The sequence below is a fragment of the Pseudonaja textilis genome, chromosome 2 (genome assembly GCF_049901715.1).
Source record: "Pseudonaja textilis isolate UNSWEBS1 chromosome 2, rPseTex1.2, whole genome shotgun sequence".
In the NCBI taxonomy this organism is placed as follows: domain Eukaryota; kingdom Metazoa; phylum Chordata; class Lepidosauria; order Squamata; family Elapidae; genus Pseudonaja; species Pseudonaja textilis.
This window is the reverse complement of record NC_141991.1, coordinates 49,867,211-49,886,860: the sequence shown is the minus strand read 5'-3', so window position 1 is coordinate 49,886,860 and position 19,650 is coordinate 49,867,211. Positions and strand designations below refer to the sequence as shown.

Below are 19,650 nucleotides of genomic sequence, written 5' to 3'. Positions count from 1 at the left end.
TATTTTTGTTGATCCTGTATTGTATTGCTATATTTTGGGTAATGTGAAATTTACCGGTGTGTACATATTTTGTATTAATTTCCTCAGTGAACTCCATCTTTATAAACTATTCTTGGATCTTGTATACAACCTGGGGAGCACTGAGAACTAAGGAAGCTAGAAATGCATTTTAGCAGTTAAAAATAAAATTACTAGTGCTGTGCAAAGAACAATGTTCCATTCTTTCAAAATTTTAGATAATTTAGTCCAATTCAAACTGACTTCACGTCTGGTTATGAATACTTACAGTTTGCAGGGAAGCGTAGGACGTTTTTCAGATATCAAAGCAGCATGACAAACAAGCTTTCCTTTGTTTAAAAGTTGCCCTTTCCATAAAGTATAACTTGCTTTATCTACAATATAAAAGGACAAAAATATTCAAAATACTAACGTAATGTTCAGTGGTGGGTTTCCAATTTTTTTCCCTACCAGTTCTGAGAGCACGCCAGGCTCTTTTACTTTATACACTTCAGCTTTCTGATTAAAAATAATTAGTTGTCAAGGTGCCTGGATGCACAAAATGAATAAAGCACCAATACAACCTAGAAATTATGGACTTTTATCAATATAATATGTGTAACAGCCAGAATATAGTTCTGGAAATTATCTGCCCAATGAGTTTTATACTTATTTCTCTTAAAATGTCTCATTATTGACAACAACAAAAAGCCCTAGCATCCATTATACTAGTTTGGAACTTCCATTTATATATCCACCAGAGGGGATTTTTGTTAGTTCCAAGGTCAGAGTGCTTAGACTGCTCAACATACATTAATATCTAGAGAGCACTGCACAACATGCATTGTTTAGCCCAATGATGTTTTCAAAGTGTAATAAATTTACAGCAACCTCTGCTATACTGCCACTGCAGCTCCAAAACTTTGTCGCTCTGCTAGGGGCTGAACACCTGATTGATTCTTCTGGTATTTCTTTGTGGCCCAGGAGAATTTTTATTTTATCAATGTGGCACTTTCCCTTCAAGAGATTGTGCACTGACCTGGAGTTCAGTGTCTCCAGTCAAAAAATTAACTAAGAGCTATGCCATTCTTCGAGGTACCAATTCTTTCTCTGAATTATAGTCCTGGTTCATTGTAAGACACTTGACTTCTGTTTTCATGTATCTGCCTTCCAGAGGATGCTCAAATAATTTTGATTTAGAAAGAAAACTAAATACTAATTCATGATATGCTCAATGTTTTACACAACCACAGATTCCACTTGATTACATATGCAACCAATTTATCTTTTATCATCTATTAACATTTATTTTCTGGTCACTGCAGACTGCATTGGTAAAATGCCTGATAAAATAATGAATACAGAAAATGTTCTTTATTTTCCTGACTGAAGAATTTACATAAATTAAATACTAAATACAATGAAATACAAAATGTACTTTAAAATAGATTGCTTCCCAGCCAAGTACTCAAACCATCTTAAAACTTTAACAATCACTGAAAAAACTCTTCCAAGTTTATATTCCTGCCAAATTCCAGTTCCCAAGTTTCCTATCCTTCTACTGAAGACTCTTAACATAAAGCCTTCCAGGAACTGCAGTCCAGGAACTGGGCCGCACAAGCGAAGGAAATTCCATCTGGGCAGTCCTGTTCACCCCATCCCGTCCCCGCAATCCATGGAAAAACTGTCCACCACAGAATCTTTCCCTGGTACCCAAAAGGTTGGGGGGCAGCTGGCCTAGAACATATATTTATCTTTAAATACTTTTAATAGCTAATTCTAAGGGGGGGGGGGATCAGTAATTGAGCTATTTTCTGGAAGGCATAAAATGTTTTAGTATATTAAAACAAATAAGCATGCAATACTTTACAGAAAGAATATCACAACTAACACTCATTTAATGATCTCACTAGCAATACCACTGCTAGGTGACACTGTTAAATGAAGCATAATATGACTGTGCCTGGCTTTAAAATATCTCTGCTGCAGTCATCATGTGTGATGTCACATGACCAGGACTTGCGACTTACTGCCAGCTTTCTCACTGAGTTTGCTTGTCAGAAACGGGCTGTGAAGATCGACCCCAGAGTGTTGTGTCAATCATAAATGTGTACCAGTTGCAAAGTGCCTAAATCATAATTATGTAACTCTGGAAGTGATGCAACAGTCATCAATTTGAAGACTGGACATAACTCTATTTTTTCAACACTATCACAACTTCAAACAGTTGCTGATCAAGGATTATGTGTACCCTAATTAACATTCAAGCAATAGCTCACAATTTTATTTAGTAATTGAATTCTTTATTTATTTAGTAATTGAATTGAATTCTTACCAGTACTCTTATCCATGTTAGAAGTCTTTGATCTATAAGCAAAGTAAAGTTATAATTTTAAAAACAATTAATTTTTATTCTATCTAGTTTTTATAGAATAACTATATACAATTTATAAAACATTTTTCATATAAAAAAGAATGGAGGAATATTCATAACTAGGAGTTCAATATTTATTGACCGTCCACAGCTCATCAGCTACTTCTACACCTTTCAAAATAATATGAAGATAGTGGAGGATTTTTGGTTAAGGGTCATATTAAAGTTATGTATTTTTGAACACTGCAGCAGCTAAAGGTCTCAGATCATTTGCAGGAAAGAGCAGTATTTCTTGTTTCTCTGCTAGGCAACAGCTGAAACTATTTCCCTCATTATTTCTAACATATATCCAACTAAAAGTTTTTTAGAATGTCAACAAAACAATAAATCCCAAAGGGAAACTATGGAACACTTTAAAATGGCATGTACAAAATTTTCCAGATAGTTCTACATAAATACATTGAATACATTAATCATGAAGCATTAAATATGAGGAGATAATATGAATTATCTTTTACACAGGGATGTTCTAAACTTAACATACCAAGAATATCAACTATATTCTGCCAAAGCAAATTTATACAACTGAACTTCAATGAGCCAAACTGAGGCCACTAAGGATTTTATTAACAGGAAGCTCATTTGGTAATTCAATTATCATTAGACTGCATTTTTAAGTTCCTTTGTTTCCCAGGACATGCTCAGGGTTATAGTTAGGTTTTTGGAGGCCTTCCATTTTTAACTCTTAGTAAATCACTTAAGTTATTACAAGTTAAATAGTTTGTCACTACTTTGTTAAAGATTTTGAAGTTTGCAGGGTTTCAGACAATATCCCAAGGTCATTACATCTGAGCAAAAATCCTGAAATATATCTAACAGCAGCACTTTAACTGATTTGAATCACTGTGGCAGGGCATAAAAAGAGAGCAATTAAAAATTATTAAAGCACCTTTTTGGGTATTCTATGGTCAGAGATTAGGACATCCTAAAATACCAGTGTGCTAATGTTAAACATAAAGAAACATGAAAATATGCACTATTTCAGAAAAAAATATCTATTTGTATGTATTTTACCCATGAAAAGCCAAAACTAATATTTCAGCCTGTTTCAATGTTATATCCCAGAAATTACAGAAACACCAGTATCGTCTTCATTTAGTGCTAGGCATGAAGTTGAATCTCTCAGGCATATGTTACAGATGATATTATTGGCATGACTTGCAGTTTAATGACTGCAAAAAACGGAATTCAACACTTTCCATATAGAGCAAATTGTTTTTAGAGTTCAAGGGAGCCTTCTCACTACTGTTTAAGGAGAATTTATAACCTACTTGTTTTCACAAATACTATTTGTTCCTTTAACAGAGTGTAAGGGATGTGAATACCATATAAATGGTTTGATTAAATAAAAGGTCATAAATTTTAACTAATATTTTACACAGTACTTTTAAAAATATAAATAAAGCTTCACTCACCTTACTTGAGGCAAATACTTTTGCATTTTTTCATCCTTGTATAAAAATGATACAACAGCGTATGGACAGACATGTCTTGGTCTTTGTCTGATCTCATGAAATTGATATTCATAAAAGTAATACTGGAAACAAATGCATAACAAGTGATATTCTTAGAAGTAATTCTGGAAAAAATGCATAACAAACAACTTTGTCTGAAATGTACTGGGCCTCAATTCAATTAGATGATCAATGAAATATAGTCCTAGTTTTGCTGAAATTTACATCAGTGATGAAGCAGTCCAGAGTCGCCTTATCAGGGAGAGGGATAACATATAAATTTAATTAATTAATAACAAAAGAAATTTGGGAACAAAAAACCATTTGCCAAAGACATTTCTGTAATTTTATTTAGGAACACATTCAATTATTCAAGTTAACAGTGATATAGATAGGTATATAGAGATATAGATATATCAATGACATTATTTTATCTGTAAGCCATTTTATTCAATGCAGAAAAATAATGTGTGAGAGAAGAGAAAATACAGGTAATACTTGACTTACAATCACAATTAGGACTGAAATTTTGGTCAATAAGCAAAGTGAGATGTCATATAACCACTTTACTTAGTGGCCATTGTTAAATGAGAATTCAGTCTTTAAGCAGATGGAATCCCAGATAAGCAGCACAGGGTGGTTGTTTTTTTTTGGAGGGGGGGAGGCCCTGGGAGTAGAGGCTGTATGCTAGTTGGGGAAGGACTACCACAGTGTGGTCCAAAGTCTCAGCTGCCCTAGCTCAGCCATTACTATGACTTGTAACATTGATGTCAACCTTCTCAGGCAAACCAGACAGAAAATACAATTAAATGAATTCATTCTACTTTACTGTAAGACTATATTGACAAAATCTTGAAAATCTGAAAGTACAAACTTTCCACTTGCCACTTTTAGCTGCCTGATCCATTTGAGCAGGTCCTTTCTCAGTTTCTATGACCGTTAAGCTATTACAGGCTCGGACCCTCTTGTCTGATGGTTTCCTAGGCAGCATTTCTCCACAATTTTCCTCAAGGACACTAATGCATTCCATTACAACCAGAAAATTTCAAAAAGGTTACGAGAATTGGATACCAGCTTGTAGAAGGGAAAGGATACTGGTTTGGAGAACAATGTAAGGGACAGCATAGCCTGTGAAGTGCAGGGCATTGGGCCCAATTTGGATTTTACACAATGGTGGAATAGCTGTATGGGGCTTGAAGTGTTATTTCTCAACAACTGAAGTATAAGGTTGGGAGGGTGGCAGCTGGCTGAGACTGCTAAAGTCCTCGGGCCTCAATTTCAGCCGTAGCCCTGATGCTGTGAACAATAGTATAGTTGTGTGTCTTTTTTTTTTTTTTGGGGGTCAGCAGGTAGGAATAATTGCAGCATTCTTAGGGTCATTCATAAGTATGATTAGGCTGCCAAGAGTTTGATTTTGGTCAGATGACTACAGGAGTGCTGCCACAGGCATAACTTCAGGAATGGGTTGTAAGTCCATGTTTTCAAAACCATCGTAATATTAATCAGTCACTGAACAAATGATTGTAAAACGACCTGTATACCTAAATCTAAATTGCCCCACCTCATTCAACAGACTTTATGTAATTTTTTTTATTAGTGCAGATCATTCTTGCTTCCACCATATCTATAATCACTTCACAATTGTCCTTTGAACTATTTTTCTCTTTTTGAGATATATCTGCTCCATTTCCAATCATGACTTTTATTCTTTCTACTCCTTTTCACCAGTCAACTCTTCCTTTATATATTATTTTGTAATTCAGTTATTCATTCTTTCCAGCCAAGCCACCTAATATATATCTTTCATACTGGTCATTCGCTTTTGTATTCAGTCCACATTACTTTAACATCCCAAATTTTTGCCCTTGTCTCTTATTTTACTACAAATGCTTAATTAACACACTTCCATTGCAGAAACTTATTTTTATGTTTCTCCTGACATATTTTCACTCCCAAGTTACAAAAAGGGTAGATGTATACTTTTATATGAAGCTATTTTTCTCATCTATAGACATTCATTCCTCACAATGAATCACATACTTCCCACAACTTTATTCCTTGTTCAATGTTTACACCATTAATGAGCCCTTAATTTATTCTCAAGCATGCTTTCCTTCCACTATCTGCAATCAGCACCCAACCTTCACGGATATTTCCCAAATGTTAGTTGTCGTCACTTTTGTAATCTTTCACAATTCTGCCAAATATTCTTAGGCAATTTCACAAAATAAAAACCTTGATTTCCTTTTTATTAATCAACCTTTATTCTATGTCTTTTTCCCCATTTTAATCTTCAGTAGCAATTATTTACTGATATTTGCATTATTTCTCATTTTTAGCATTTTTCGGTTCCCTGCTGCATGACACATCTTCTTTCATGATCCCTGTTAGTATAGCTCTACATATTTGTGTTACAAAATTCTTTTTACTATGTCCCAAGTAGCTTCCACAATTCCTTTCTTGTGTCCACTTTCCATTCTTTTTATGGGGAAATTATCTGTTAAGTTTTTATACAGGACTTCTATTTCTTCAATATTTTACTTTCATCACTTCTTCATTACTCTGTTTCATCACTCTACTTTCAAACTAATTTCTTTCACATATTTCCCTATCTTTCACACCTGCATTTTCTAAAAATCCATACTCACTACCAAAAACCAACCTATTTCACTTTTCGAACTTCTGACTATCTCTGCATCTTTTACTGATCCTCTCAACATTTTAAATAAACAATCAAATATTCTTTTCAAGTTATTTCTTTTCCATGTGTGTATTTAGATAGCCTTGTTGTCATCTATTCAGAATGAATGAAACTTTTAACAGAGAAATATTCATCAAATAGTCACCATTCTCATTCACTTTCAGGTCTCCAAATGGCTCAATAGCTTTTTGTCTCAATTTTTCCCCTGAACAGCAATTGTTTCAAATGATCAAGTTTTCCCCCAAAGTCTTCTCTTTCATATCACCTCACTAAAACATAACACACGATCTACAACCATGATACTAATACCAGTATTTTGATATATATCTTGACCTTTTTATTCTTAAGTAACCATCCACTGTCTTATTCACTGACTTCTGTCCACATCAGCTTTTTTCACATCTATTACAACCTTCCATTTTCTTAGTTTCACATTTATAACTTATGTATTTTTCTTTCAATCAATTGTGCAATTTTACATTTTACTCCTCTTGCATTCTAGGTTGCAACCTTCCCCATGGTAGTCATCATCAGATGGGCTCTTCAATTAACTGAGGCTTTCATATAGCACTTTTTATCAAGGAGACAAATAGACTGTATTATCAGATCTAGTTGTATATTTGCAATGTTCCCAGCTAACAGAAAGGACAGTTATTAATTAGTTGTGGCACATTTTTGCCAGTATCCACAAGTACAACCAACACCTAGTTTCATTCATTCATTTATTCTATGAAATCAGGATTTATCATCTATAGAATACTTCACCAAGATATTGTTGCCCAAATCTTACAAATTAGAAGACACTTTTCTACATTAAATTAGGAAGTTAGGGCAGCCATATAAATATTTTCCAATATTATTTTTACCTGTGTCCGTTCATAAGCTCTGTAGTTACGGCTAGATGTAATTTTGTTTGCAGTTTTTGAAACATGGCATTCGTGTTTTGGTGTAGGATCCAGTGCATTTTTAACAGCTGAGTCCATTACATTTACTGTCTGGTTATCATATTTATCATATATAGTCTTCATTTTTCCCTAAAATGTTAGGAAATGGTTATTAATATTATTCCAGGTTCAATGCAAGCCCACATTTTCCACCCTGTAAAGTTCACACAGAACAACTAAAGAATATTAACGTTGACTTAATCAATATATCCCTCAGCTTAGACAAAGATGATTCAACTAGGTTTTATCTTAAATGGCATAGTTTTCTAAATTGTCAGTGTAATTTTTAATCCTATGGAATTAATTCACACAAATATACAACAGCCCTTAATAATAATGTGAAGAAAATATATGTAGGTTGAACTGTGGAATAACTTGACTGATTGCTTCCATATGTTTCATTTCTGAACTAGAAAACATCACTACTTTTAAAATATGTTTAAATTTTATAATATTATAATCACATTTATACAGAGAAAAGTTATTGAAAATGTTTTATTCAGATACATTATTGCATTAAAGACAAGGGGTTATACTGGTTTATTATTTCTCCTTAAGACATAAGATGAACCCTAAAAACTTAAGGAAAATCCCAAAACATACCTTTATTATTTTAAAAATAATAATATCACCAGTTGAATTAGCTTCCAGAGGATTAGCCTGTAACAAGTCAGCATATTTGGAAAGATATACCCCTGTAAGACATGGAAACAGTATGTCAACAAATGACATTTACAGAATTATTTTTGGCAATATATAAGAAATGTCAAATGGCCATTTCACATAATGTATTTCAATATAGCACAAATAAAATTCAATTTCATGTTTCCAATGACAGAATGGTGGTATATTTGGAGTTTTCTGCATGCCAACCAAGCTAGGATTGTGTACCAGGAGAAGGGGGAGGAGCTATTATTCATCACTTTAAAATGGATTTTGGAAGTGTGTTGAGGAATATGAAGATATCTTACTATTGTGAGAATGGATAGAAAGTTATTCTTTTATAAAAAAATTGAATTGTATTATAAAAAGTTAATGATTCTTATTGCAAGATTCAGAAGCAAGGCTATAAACTGTAAAGGAAGAATCATTGTGTATCAACTTGACCAGAATGTGCAAGGAAGTGTGTGGCCTTGCTCTGAACAAACTGTAGAAGACAAGATAAGATAAATCCTGTTGTAACCGGACAAAAGGAAGTCATGTTTGTCATGTTATTTGTCAAGGATGTGTTTGTCACGTGCACAGGATGTGTTTGCCAACTAAGCAAAGGGAACTGGGAGGGATCTTCACGTGGTCTGTACTGAGACTGTATAAAAGTATTGTATGAAACCAAGGCGCAATCTCAATCCATTTTGGGAAGAGACATGGAGGCCTGCCTTTGCAAATGCATTTTTAATAATCTTTGTACATCAGAGTTGCCTGTCGAATTAGTGAGTATAAAATAAGATTTGGAACGTGTTTAAATCTCACAATCACTTGATTTTATCCTAAAATATTCCATGAAACTGCTGAAACACCATACAAGTGAGTAGCAGCAGTTATATTTTTAATTTAGGAAAACCAAGGTTATTTAAAGAACATGTATGCCATCCATTTCCTTAATATGATCATTTAATATTAATGCATGAGAAAATTATGAGTCACCAAAGTAATTTTTTATTTCTATAGGAATTCTCTTTATGATTATATACTGGTAAATTATTTGGATTAAAGCAGAAAATAAACAATTCAGGCTGGTAACTAATTTAAAAATTCAGAATAGATCAGCTGGATAAAGTTGGTATCTTGGTTTAAAATGTGTTAATCAGACACAATACATCTTCTGCCTTCGTATTGCTAGTTGCCACATATTTAACAACAAAGAAAGACATAGTTACCCATTGAAGGATTGCCAAGAACTGCTATCTTGGAATGGCCCACCAGTAAGCCATTTTCACATATATTTTGGACCTGAAATCAAACATTTAATGTATCAGAATGATAGAGTTCTGTGATACTATAATGATTGATTGACTAACGGTTATCATATTAGTCTTTGTTTTTTGTGTTTGTTTAGCTATTATCTGCCTTTTGAAATAATTATATTAGGACAGGAGGCTTTAGAAAGCATAGTTACAGTAAGCTGACTTGTTACCTTTACACAGTATATTTTAGTTATACTATGGTAATTCCTTGATTTAATGGATGAGTTGGGAGGAAAGAATGTCTGTTTCAAATTAATGTCCACTAAATGGGAAAGCATTATGAGACCCAAAATATACTCATACCAAAAAAAGACATTTAAATCACACGTGAGGAGCAAGTGCTGTAAACATTCACATGTGAGCACAACTGATGGTACTCCTGGCAACCATATACATGGCTGATTAAATGCTGAAGTTCCATCATATTTATAGTTTGTCAATGCCTTTGGCATATTATGAACTAACCCATATTGTAATAAACTTCTAGCACTGATTGGCACAGAATGTTCAATAATATTTAAATTGTTCAAAGAACAAAGATATTAGAAGCCACAAATCTGCATCTGGAAAGGTTTGATGACCTCTTTTATCATATTACAGAACAAAATAAACTAGCTTATGCTTGTAATTGTTAGACACTCACACTATTTTATTAATTGAAATGACAAAGCAAGATAATTAAAATTTTAATTCTCCTTCCTTGATGGATACAGGAGTTGGCTGTATCCATTTGTATCCATATCTGACTTTGCCTTTCTACTTAATAAGACAGCACAAATCCTGCAAAAATGGTGCTTTAAAAAGTGTGAAACCACATAAGCACACTTTTCAAATAATTAAAAAATAGCTTTTTTTTCAAGGTTTGCAATCTGCTGAAGTGACATTGAATATGGAAAGTTGCTGTTAACAGTTCAAAATAAATTAGTATTAAGTTGTTACTAAATGTTCTAAAGCACCTTTCAAAGGATTTGCTTATCCCTCCTACTTTGTAGTTATTCCAAATACCAAGCAAACACAGCCAACCTAAACCTCTAACCCCAACCTCACAAGTTCCATAATGTATAAGTAAAAAGTTGAAGGGGATCATTTTTACTCAGATATTTCACCCTACTCCAAACTGAAATGACAAGCAGACTTTGCCTAATTCCATATTTTATTTCAGAGGCATAAGATTAGTAAACTTGCCAAAGGAAGTATGTTCTTGCAGCAATAGTTTTGTCTGAATACTAAACAATCATCATCTACCAATTTTCTGCATCCTCACATTTGTCTTTCATAGCAGTATTTCCTCATCTTCTATTCTAACAGGCGTTAAGATTAATATCTCAATATGAAGAATTTCCTTAACAACATTCTTCCAGATATACAAATAGATAATTTTCTTTTATGGTTCAATTCTGTTGATTTGAAAAAGCCAACAACACTTTAAAAGTTACTTTACAAAAATTACATTCTTACCAACAAACGATCAACCTTTAGAAATGCATATGCTTCAGCAAGCTCTTTCTCTGACCTCCCATCTTGTTTCAATTCTTTTCGTTTCTCTATGAACTTTTAAAAGAGAAAAAAACTAATATAATGAACAAAAACTAGCACATTTCATACTCATCAATTACAATCATTTGTTTGCAACCATTCGTTATTATGTTTTTATGATATTTAAGTTATAATGGTCATAGCACTGAATGGATTCAGAACTGGTCCTGAATTAACAAAATATGGGCACTTGACAATCAGTTCGCACTTATATGATCACCATTTGCAACCGTCTCTGCTGGCTTCCCATAAGCAAAATCAATGAGGAAGTTGACAAGAATATCACACGTTATTGGGGTAACTGTCCAACAGACACCGGGCCTTTCTTAGCTCCCACACATCATGCCCTCCTTCCCACGTAATGATCAAAACAACTCTCTGCCTACACCTTAGATTACATGAGACATAAAACCTACCTGGAGGACATATATGGGGTCCTCTTAACAAACTTGCTCAGATTGAAGAAGCTATTTAGATAAGCAGTGAAATGTTTTGATTCAACAAGTTCAGTTGCCATGACTCAACCTCCAGACAACTCTACTTGGATGATTGACAGACTTCATCAACATAGTTTTTTCTTGGCAGTTTTTTCAAAAGTTGTTTGCTATAACCTCCTTCCTAGAGCAGAGTGTCTATGACTAGCCTAAGATTACCCAACTGTTTTTGTGCCTAAAGAGGGACTAGAAGTCAAAGTCCCTCAGTTTCTAACCTGGCTCTCTTCAATATGTACAATACTAAAAATTAAAAGCTTTCAGAATCAAAATGTATTTTTAAAACTTTTCCTTTACATTACTGAAACATACCAACATAACTTAAATCATTTGAAATGTCTACATGCATCGCACTTAATTATGTACATTGATAATATATACTCACATCCTTTTCCAATAATTCACTATGAACCAGACTGGCTTTTTTGTATGTGAATCTGTCCTTTGAAAGGATATCTAAATATGATGAGTGCAAAATGTTCACAATATCTTCAAATTCACGGGATTCATTTGTTATGGGCTGAAAAAGAGCTACCAAGAAAGAGAAAATAGGAAACAAGTCACTCTTGCTGCCTAATAAAGCTATAAAACTTTAGAAACTAAAACGATCAGTAAAACTCCAAGGTAAAGATTTAAAAAAGTGTTGGTAATTCTGAAATCTATTATTCTAATAACATAGAAAAGCATTAACTTAGGTGAAAAGCTACTTCTCCTACACCATTATATACCATACAAATATCTGAGTTTTCTTGGAGCCAGCGATACTTATCGAAACATTTTGTGGCAGAAATCAATAAATATGGTTTGGATATTATATTCAAACATCCTCAGTCTCAATCCTTCCCAGAAAAACATATGCACAATCCTCTACTTTTATGAAGGATGCAGCCTTGCAGGCAGTGGTTTTCTTGCAGTTTGTTTTGTGGAACTATTCCCATAGATATCATTAGCTTTACATTTTAATATGGATTTCTTACTGTTTCAGTTTTATCTGGGTTAGTAGTTTTGTATTATCTGTGTTATATTTGATTACGTGCACATTTTTTTCTTTTGTTTTACTATATCGTAATTTTAAGATGATGTAATTGTTTTAATGTGATGCGCAAACCATTTGTTATATTGCAATGGGTAACATATCCAATATTAACTATAAAACTTAACTATCACCTGAACATTTATTTTAATAGTTGACAAGCTTGCAACTTATAGTGTATTTAAGGTTAATTTTATAAAAAAGTTTAAAGATGGAGGATAGTTATTTCCTTTCCTCTTCCTTTTTATCCAGTCTTAAAGCTATTGTGTTTAACTTTACTTACTGAAAATCAATCGTTCACATTTTATGTTCAACTACATATTAAAAATCTAGAAACAGTAGTCAGTTACAATGGGATGTCAATAGGCTAGGAAAATCTAACATTAGAGTTGAAATATTAGGGAGTATACTTTTCTTAACCTCTGGCCTTTTTCATGGTTTTTTAAAATTTATATTCATCTCAATGAATACTGAACACAATGTTCAACAGTAATTGATCTTAGCCAATTTCTGCATTATCTATCAAACTGTAATTATATTATTTCAGCTAAGATTTCACTTCAGATATTATATACAAATGTTCAATGTTATTAGCCACATACAAAGTGATGGTTCTAGATATCTTAGATTACTACCATCATGGTAAACAATCAGAAATGATACATTTGTAATCAAAAACACCTGTTTTAGCATGTGCCAGAGTCAAGGCAGAAGTGGGTATGTGCACTGGGTGTGGGAAAGGTGAACTATCAAGTTTCATTATGCAAGGCTTTTATTTCACTTTAAAATTTTTAAAGTGCTTTTTTAGTTCTTTCTATATAGCAGGCAGCATAGGGAAGAGATGAATGTAATGTGAACTGCAGGTAGGCTGTGGAATTGAACATTTATCCTTTTTCAGAAATAGTACAATTCAATGCAATGGCATAGGCACCACTGTTTACCATGTTCTCAAAATTGATGAAGTCCAACATCAAAGGATACTGGGAAGTCAGTTTAACAGTAGGGAGGAAAGCTTAACAAGAAACAGTAGGGAGAAAATGAAAAAGTGAGGAAAAAAGGACCCATGATTATGTTTTAAAAAATTGCATTCCAGAAAGAAACCTGATGGAGTCCATAATATTTAACTTTATAAGCTTTAAAAACTGAAGTAATTTCTTTTTTTAGGAAGTGACACAGCTACCAAAGTTCTGTGCCCAAGTGTAGCCACTCATTTGAATTTGGAAATTTCTGATAGCAGATTACCTATTCTTCAGCATAGGAGCACTGTATCAGATCTCCACTTTTTTCTATATCATCTTATATTCATAGACTGTGCTTTGTACTGTTATATGTAGTCCTTGATAATAACTGTTTCAATTTTTGCAAAGTAGGTGAGTCAAGAGATGTGTCTATGAAAAAACAATCTACATTACATATTATATCAATGGCATAATAACCAAAGTTCAGCATAGAATTTCATTCAATTTGCCTAGAAAAGAAAAACATGTCTTTGCAGAATCAAGAATAAGGTTTAGATTATTTTCAATAAAGCTGCTTATTCTTTCACAAAATATAAAGGTGGGGAATTATATATATAAGACCTTGTTCATTATATCAAAGAATGAACACAAAGCAATATGAATAGTATAAATGACAAAGGTATCTGAATCAAATAAGAGTTCTCAGATTTGTAGTATGGATTCCCAATTTAAAGAATTAGAATAAAAATATTAAGTTTCAAATGAGGATTTTTCTATCTGTTTTGGCTTTTATGAAAAAATCTTATTGTCAAGTTTCTTTTGAAGCATAGCTCAATGTTCAAAATATTAAAAACTTGATGAACACCCTAAATTTATTAATTCAGATGCCTAATCTAGAATACCAGAATCTCAGGATGAATATCCTATCTCATGCTGTAAAATGGATATATCTTAAAGTGATGAAGATTTAATGTAAGACCATTTGTATACAATATACATTTCGTAACAAGTGAACCATGTTACAAACTGGGATGAATAGATATTTTTGCAGCTTATATGTAAGATTAATGTTAGCCAACATGTTCAAACGATGCTTCAAACCGCTTCCTCAGAAATACATCTATTTATTTTTATCGGGTTACTCCATCCAAGAAAAGACTTTTACATCATGGTTCATAGGAATCTTCTCTATGTGTATTATCATTTTTCTACAAAACGTACTGATTACTGCCTTCTTTATATTAGAATTAACTTCAAAATTTAATACTCCCAAAATTAAAAAGATATTCACTTAATGTGCCTTAAAGTTTGAACTGATACTTCTGAGACCACTCTATTCTATGAAATGGTCTCAAATATTCTTGAGTTTGGAAGCTTTTTTTTAAAAAAAAAGTCACATTTCAGTTCTTTAGTTTATTTATTCCTCTGAAAAAATAAATTATTATTTTCCTCTCATTCGTCTCCAAGGAGTTCTAACTCACCACAATCAATCTTTGGCAATTGACTAATTACATAATACCTCTTATTTTGTTTCTTCATTGCTTTGCTCATTTTGAGGCAAACATTTTTTTACAATTCTCTGGACAGAATGGTTCCCACAATATCATATTCCACTTCTGATTAGACTTCATTTGCTTCATTTTAAAAAATAGATAAGATGGTCATATTTATCCTCCTCCATTTTTCTTAAAATATTCTTAAATAATGTTGAACAGATGTAAATTTTACAATATTCTTGTTTTAAAAAATGGGACCAATATAAATATGCTTCCAAAATATTCTACATGGTTCCAATTCTGAAGTCAAACCCATAGGATAAGTCTATGAAGAAATTTTCTTCTCTACCTCTTGGAAACATGGGATTCAAAAATCATCAATTTTTTCACGGAAGACATATAAATGATGCTAAAGAAGTGGAATTTTGATCTGAACCTTTCTTTAAAAAAATTCAGGGTCTTAATTTTTAATAAAAATAGTAACTATGGTTACTTATTTCATCCCAAAAATTGAAGTATCAATTTCATATCTTCTGTAACTATTCCGTCATGAAGCATCTTTAGCTAATTAAAAATTAAGCAGATATTTGTAAGAAGGGCTGGATCATCCCTTTATGTAATAGCACAACAATTTTCTATAGGCTTGACAATGGGCTGAGATATTCCCAGTGTTGGAATACAGACCAAATCAGAATAATCTTTAAGAGGAAAAAGTCTTATCACTTTTTAAATAACTTCATTTGTAAATCTATTAAAATGAATGTGTTCCTAAGTATATGCAGTTAACATGAATTGGCCAATATAAACAGCAAAAAAATGTTGCAGTGGTTAAAATTATCTTCAAGAACCTAAAGATCCTTATGCCTGCTACAAAGAATACAAAATGGCAACAGAGTAAAAAATGGCACCAGTACAATCTGTATTTGAAACCTCAAGCCTGATTATTTGGAATAGAACCAAGACTTTTGAGATGTCTGTAAAGATATGAATCTGGATTGCTCTTCTAGTTTTCCCTCAACATTCCTATATTACAATTTTTAATTTAAAAAGGCATTGTTCAGCCCATTATTAAGATGAGAATTAAGGAAGACTCTCAACCTAACAGAACATTTGATCCACCTGTTATATAAATCAGGGATGTCAAGTTTCAAGAAGTGGGTCAAGTTAACCTACCTTACCTACAAGTCTATGCTAACACATTGCTTAAGTTGATGAATCTTCTCCATGAATGAGAAACAAGAACTGGTATTTACTAAGAATAGATGGTCCCTCCTCTCCCTATTTTGACTTAGGTTTAAGAAATAATCCGCTTTTGAAGAAAAAGGACTGAAAATAGATTTCCAAGGAAAGTTAACTCAAGACGAAACCTTTTGTGAGTTGGCCCCAAAAGGCCACATTCACAAGGCCGCATCGGATACGATGAACATTGGAAATGTAAGCAAGCTAAGCTTCCCTCGAAGGGCACGTGGCGCAGAACCACTTCTGCCCTTAAAAGACGCGGGAGAAAAAAACGCCTCGGGGAGGGGGGATGAAATTCACCTATTTTAAAGCATCTCACGGAAGTGAGCTCGTGTAACGGTGTCAGCCCGCCTGAGGCCTCCTCTCTAAAGCGGAGGCCTTTCCTCTATTGCAGAGCGCGCGCGAGAAGGAGCCAGGCCAGGCTCCCTCGAGAGCCACCATCTCTTCCGCGAGCATCGGGCTTTGGCGGCGGCCGCATTCTCCAGCCTTTTTTTCCCCAGCCCCCCGAATCGCGATTCGGATTCTTCCGGGTTCTAACGAAGCCATTTCCAAACCCAAGCGGGTTGCGTTTTCCAAAAGCCTCTCTCTTTTCCTTTCCTTTCCTTTGAGGCACAATCGTTTGCCCGGATCTCTCTCGCTCGCCCTTCTGCGAGGCTGCCTTAGAAGCGGGCTTTCTTCCGTGCCCGCCAGCCGGCTGCATGCAGGGGGTGGGAGATGTCACATGTATATGCGGAGCGAGGGGAGAAAAGCGGGCGGGGAGGGAGGGAAAGGAAGGCGGGGAAGGGTGTGAGGGAGGGGTGAGGGATTCGAAGTAACAACCTTTCTTTTCTCGGCTCTTCCTGGGAATCTGAAAGTTTTTCTTAAGAGGCAGGTCTTCGGGGGCTCTGAGGAGCGAGGACCCCAGCCCCTCGCTAAGGGGCTGTGTCTGGGTTTGCTCGAGGGCCGCAGTCTTGCGGTGGCCACTGCGCGGGGAGTCCCTGTTCTCTACGGCGGCAGGGTCTAGCAGCGGCGACTCATCGCTTCGGCTTCTTTCAGAGCGGCCGCCATTTTGTGTGCAATCGTCCCCTTCGGCTGCTGCAGCTCCGTTCTCCACACCAAAGAGGCCGCTGCTCTCCTCCATCCGTTGAGAGGGCTCGGGCGTTTTTTCACCGCCACTCATAGCCGCGGCGTCCGCCATTCAAGCTGCGCAACGCAGTCAAGCAAGAAACGACCCTGCTCTTCTCCCCCAGCGGGACCCCCTTTCCTCAACGCCATGCAGGGAACCCGCGTCGTCGTCGTCGTCGCCGCCAACCTTTCTACCTAGCCAGCAAGTCCGCGGTTCCCGCTCCTTCCCTCCCCGCTTTTCACTATAACATGGCGCTGAGGCGTCAGGAAAGAGGAGGGACTTTTTCCACTTCGCCTCGCAGCCAATCAGCGTGCAGCGCTTCTGATAAATTTTGAGGAGGCGGGCCCCGCGCTCTGCCGGGGATGTGGAAGGGCGTGGCAGCCCGTGGAATAACGCGTGGTCGTGTTTGAAGTTCACGTTGGTTGTAAGCAAAATAGGGGCTGTTGTGTCTCTTCCACGCCCCCTCAGATGTCATTGCAAAATGGTGATTTAACTGCCCCTTTAACTTGAAGGAAACCGAATTTTAAACCAGGAGGAAGGAAAGGTTTCCTTATTAGATGTTTTAACAGTGGTCAACTTTGTGCTTATGTTCTTCAAGATTTGAAGTACTGTATTTGTGCGTGTCAGTTTTCTGTTCTTAAAAATGTTTTAACTTCGCCTTTGCCGTCTTTTCTTCCTTCCTAGCCTAAAATAGTGCATCGGTATCAAAAACTTTAGAAAGATGGGCAAATTAGCGTAGAAATGAATTTTCTTTCTCTATAGTAATGTATATTGCTGTTTTATATGGGGAGGCATATACAGTGCTGCTTTTTCATGGACCGACAAAACTGAGCAAACATTGAACAAAACTTGTATTTCAAACTTCATTATTGCAAAGACATTATTTTTAACTGTCTCAGCTATTCGTGTATTTTGATACACATCTTAGTTGCAGCATATGAGTTGCAGACTTTAGTAAGCTTTTCTCATTGTCAGGGCACCTTGGTTTACTTGGTTTCTAATTAAAGCTAATTAAAGCTTTCATTTGTTTTATCACAGAAAACATTATGGTTAAGGTGCAAAAGCATATACCTCAATATTTTGGGGTAATTAAATTGTGCACTATAGGCCATATTCTCCTAAATAGTAAAATTGACTTCATTTCAAATTGAAATTAAAATGAGTGAATTTTTCCATTATGTGTCTAATAATGTTTGCCATGTTCTATATAAAAAGTTGCAAACTATAAAAAATTACAAATCTGGAGATGGGACACGTTGCTTTGGACATAAGATTATACACCTATAAAATAATTGAATTACCATAGATTGATAACTGTAAGAGGTAGTCTCTATCTCAGTTTACTGAATGCTAATGTGTTAATGTGATAGAACCAGTGATGGGATTCAATTTTTTTTTACTACTGGTTCTGTGGCCGTGGCTTGGTGGGCGTGGCAGGGGAAGGATACTGCAAAATCTCCAGTCAGAGGTGGGATTTGCTGGTTCTCTGAGCTACTCAAAATTTCCACTACCAGTTCTCCAGAACTGGTCAGAACCTGCTGAATACCCACCTCTGGATAGGACCCATTTGTTTTCTTTGTAAATAAAAGCAAACTATGCTAATTGTCCACATAGCTTTTTGAGTCAGCTTTTCCTTCACTAACAATGTACATACTAAGCAGAAATCATTGTAGCTTCATCATTTTTTTAATCTTGCTGATACCTTATATTTTAGTTATTAAAAAAATACTACATTGATAGTGAAATGAGAGATTTCCTTTAGCAATAGCAGTTAGACATATACCACTTTACAATGCTTTATGGCACTTTCTAAGCAGTTTACAGAGTCAGCATATTGTCCCCAACAATCTGGGTCCTCATTTTACTCACCTCGGAAAGATGGAAAGATGAGTCAGCCTTGAGTTGGTAATAATCAAAAGCGCCATGAAGCTGTATATAAGTCTAAGTGCTATTGCTATTCTGAGAAACTTCTTTTGATAGACTATGTCACCATAAACACGTGCTAGTTCTGGAATAGATTTTTTACCAAGAGGAGAGACACCAAAGGCAAAAAACAAAAAGGAAGCACAACACTTTTCTCAAATCTGAGCAATAATCAGGGAGGATGGAAAACAATGAGCAGCTCATCCATGTGTGCTACATATGTGTTCTTTGCAGATGCTTCATAGCTTTCTCAATGCATTCACACATCATTACAATGGTATAGTTTTGTGAGACCAATTTGGATGGATCTAAGCTCAGATAAATAAATCTGTATGTTATACTTCATTTCCTTTACCTTTAAGTTTGGATTCAGT

The 19,650-nt window shown here is 35.0% G+C and overlaps 1 protein-coding gene across 9 annotated transcripts in view; it reads right to left on the bottom strand.

Annotated features, from left to right (window-relative positions):
• TASOR (transcription activation suppressor) overlaps window positions 1-17,633 on the bottom strand; it is a 58,963-nt gene extending 41,330 nt beyond the window's left edge. For 3 of the 9 annotated variants that reach the window (XR_015741636.1, XM_026723793.2, XM_026723768.2), the window contains exons 1-9: window positions 17,068-17,617; window positions 11,907-12,052; window positions 10,953-11,045; window positions 9,408-9,480; window positions 8,134-8,225; window positions 7,453-7,620; window positions 3,847-3,968; window positions 2,333-2,364; window positions 287-392 (exon numbers count right to left, since the gene is read on the bottom strand). Coding sequence is in view for 8 of the 9 variants with exons in the window: in XM_026723793.2 (XP_026579578.1) it covers window positions 287-392; window positions 2,333-2,364; window positions 3,847-3,968; window positions 7,453-7,620; window positions 8,134-8,225; window positions 9,408-9,480; window positions 10,953-11,045; window positions 11,907-12,052; window positions 17,068-17,425 (1,190 nt within the window). In the remaining variant the exon portion in view is untranslated. Of the gene's footprint in view, window positions 1-286; window positions 393-2,332; window positions 2,365-3,846; window positions 3,969-7,452; window positions 7,621-8,133; window positions 8,226-9,407; window positions 9,481-10,952; window positions 11,046-11,906; window positions 12,053-13,796; window positions 13,943-17,067 lie in introns of those variants that run through there. The other 6 variants (XM_087923852.1, XM_026723779.2, XM_087923851.1 and 3 more) reach the window with 3 other exon arrangements.
• Between the last annotated feature and the right edge of the window lie 2,017 nt (window positions 17,634-19,650).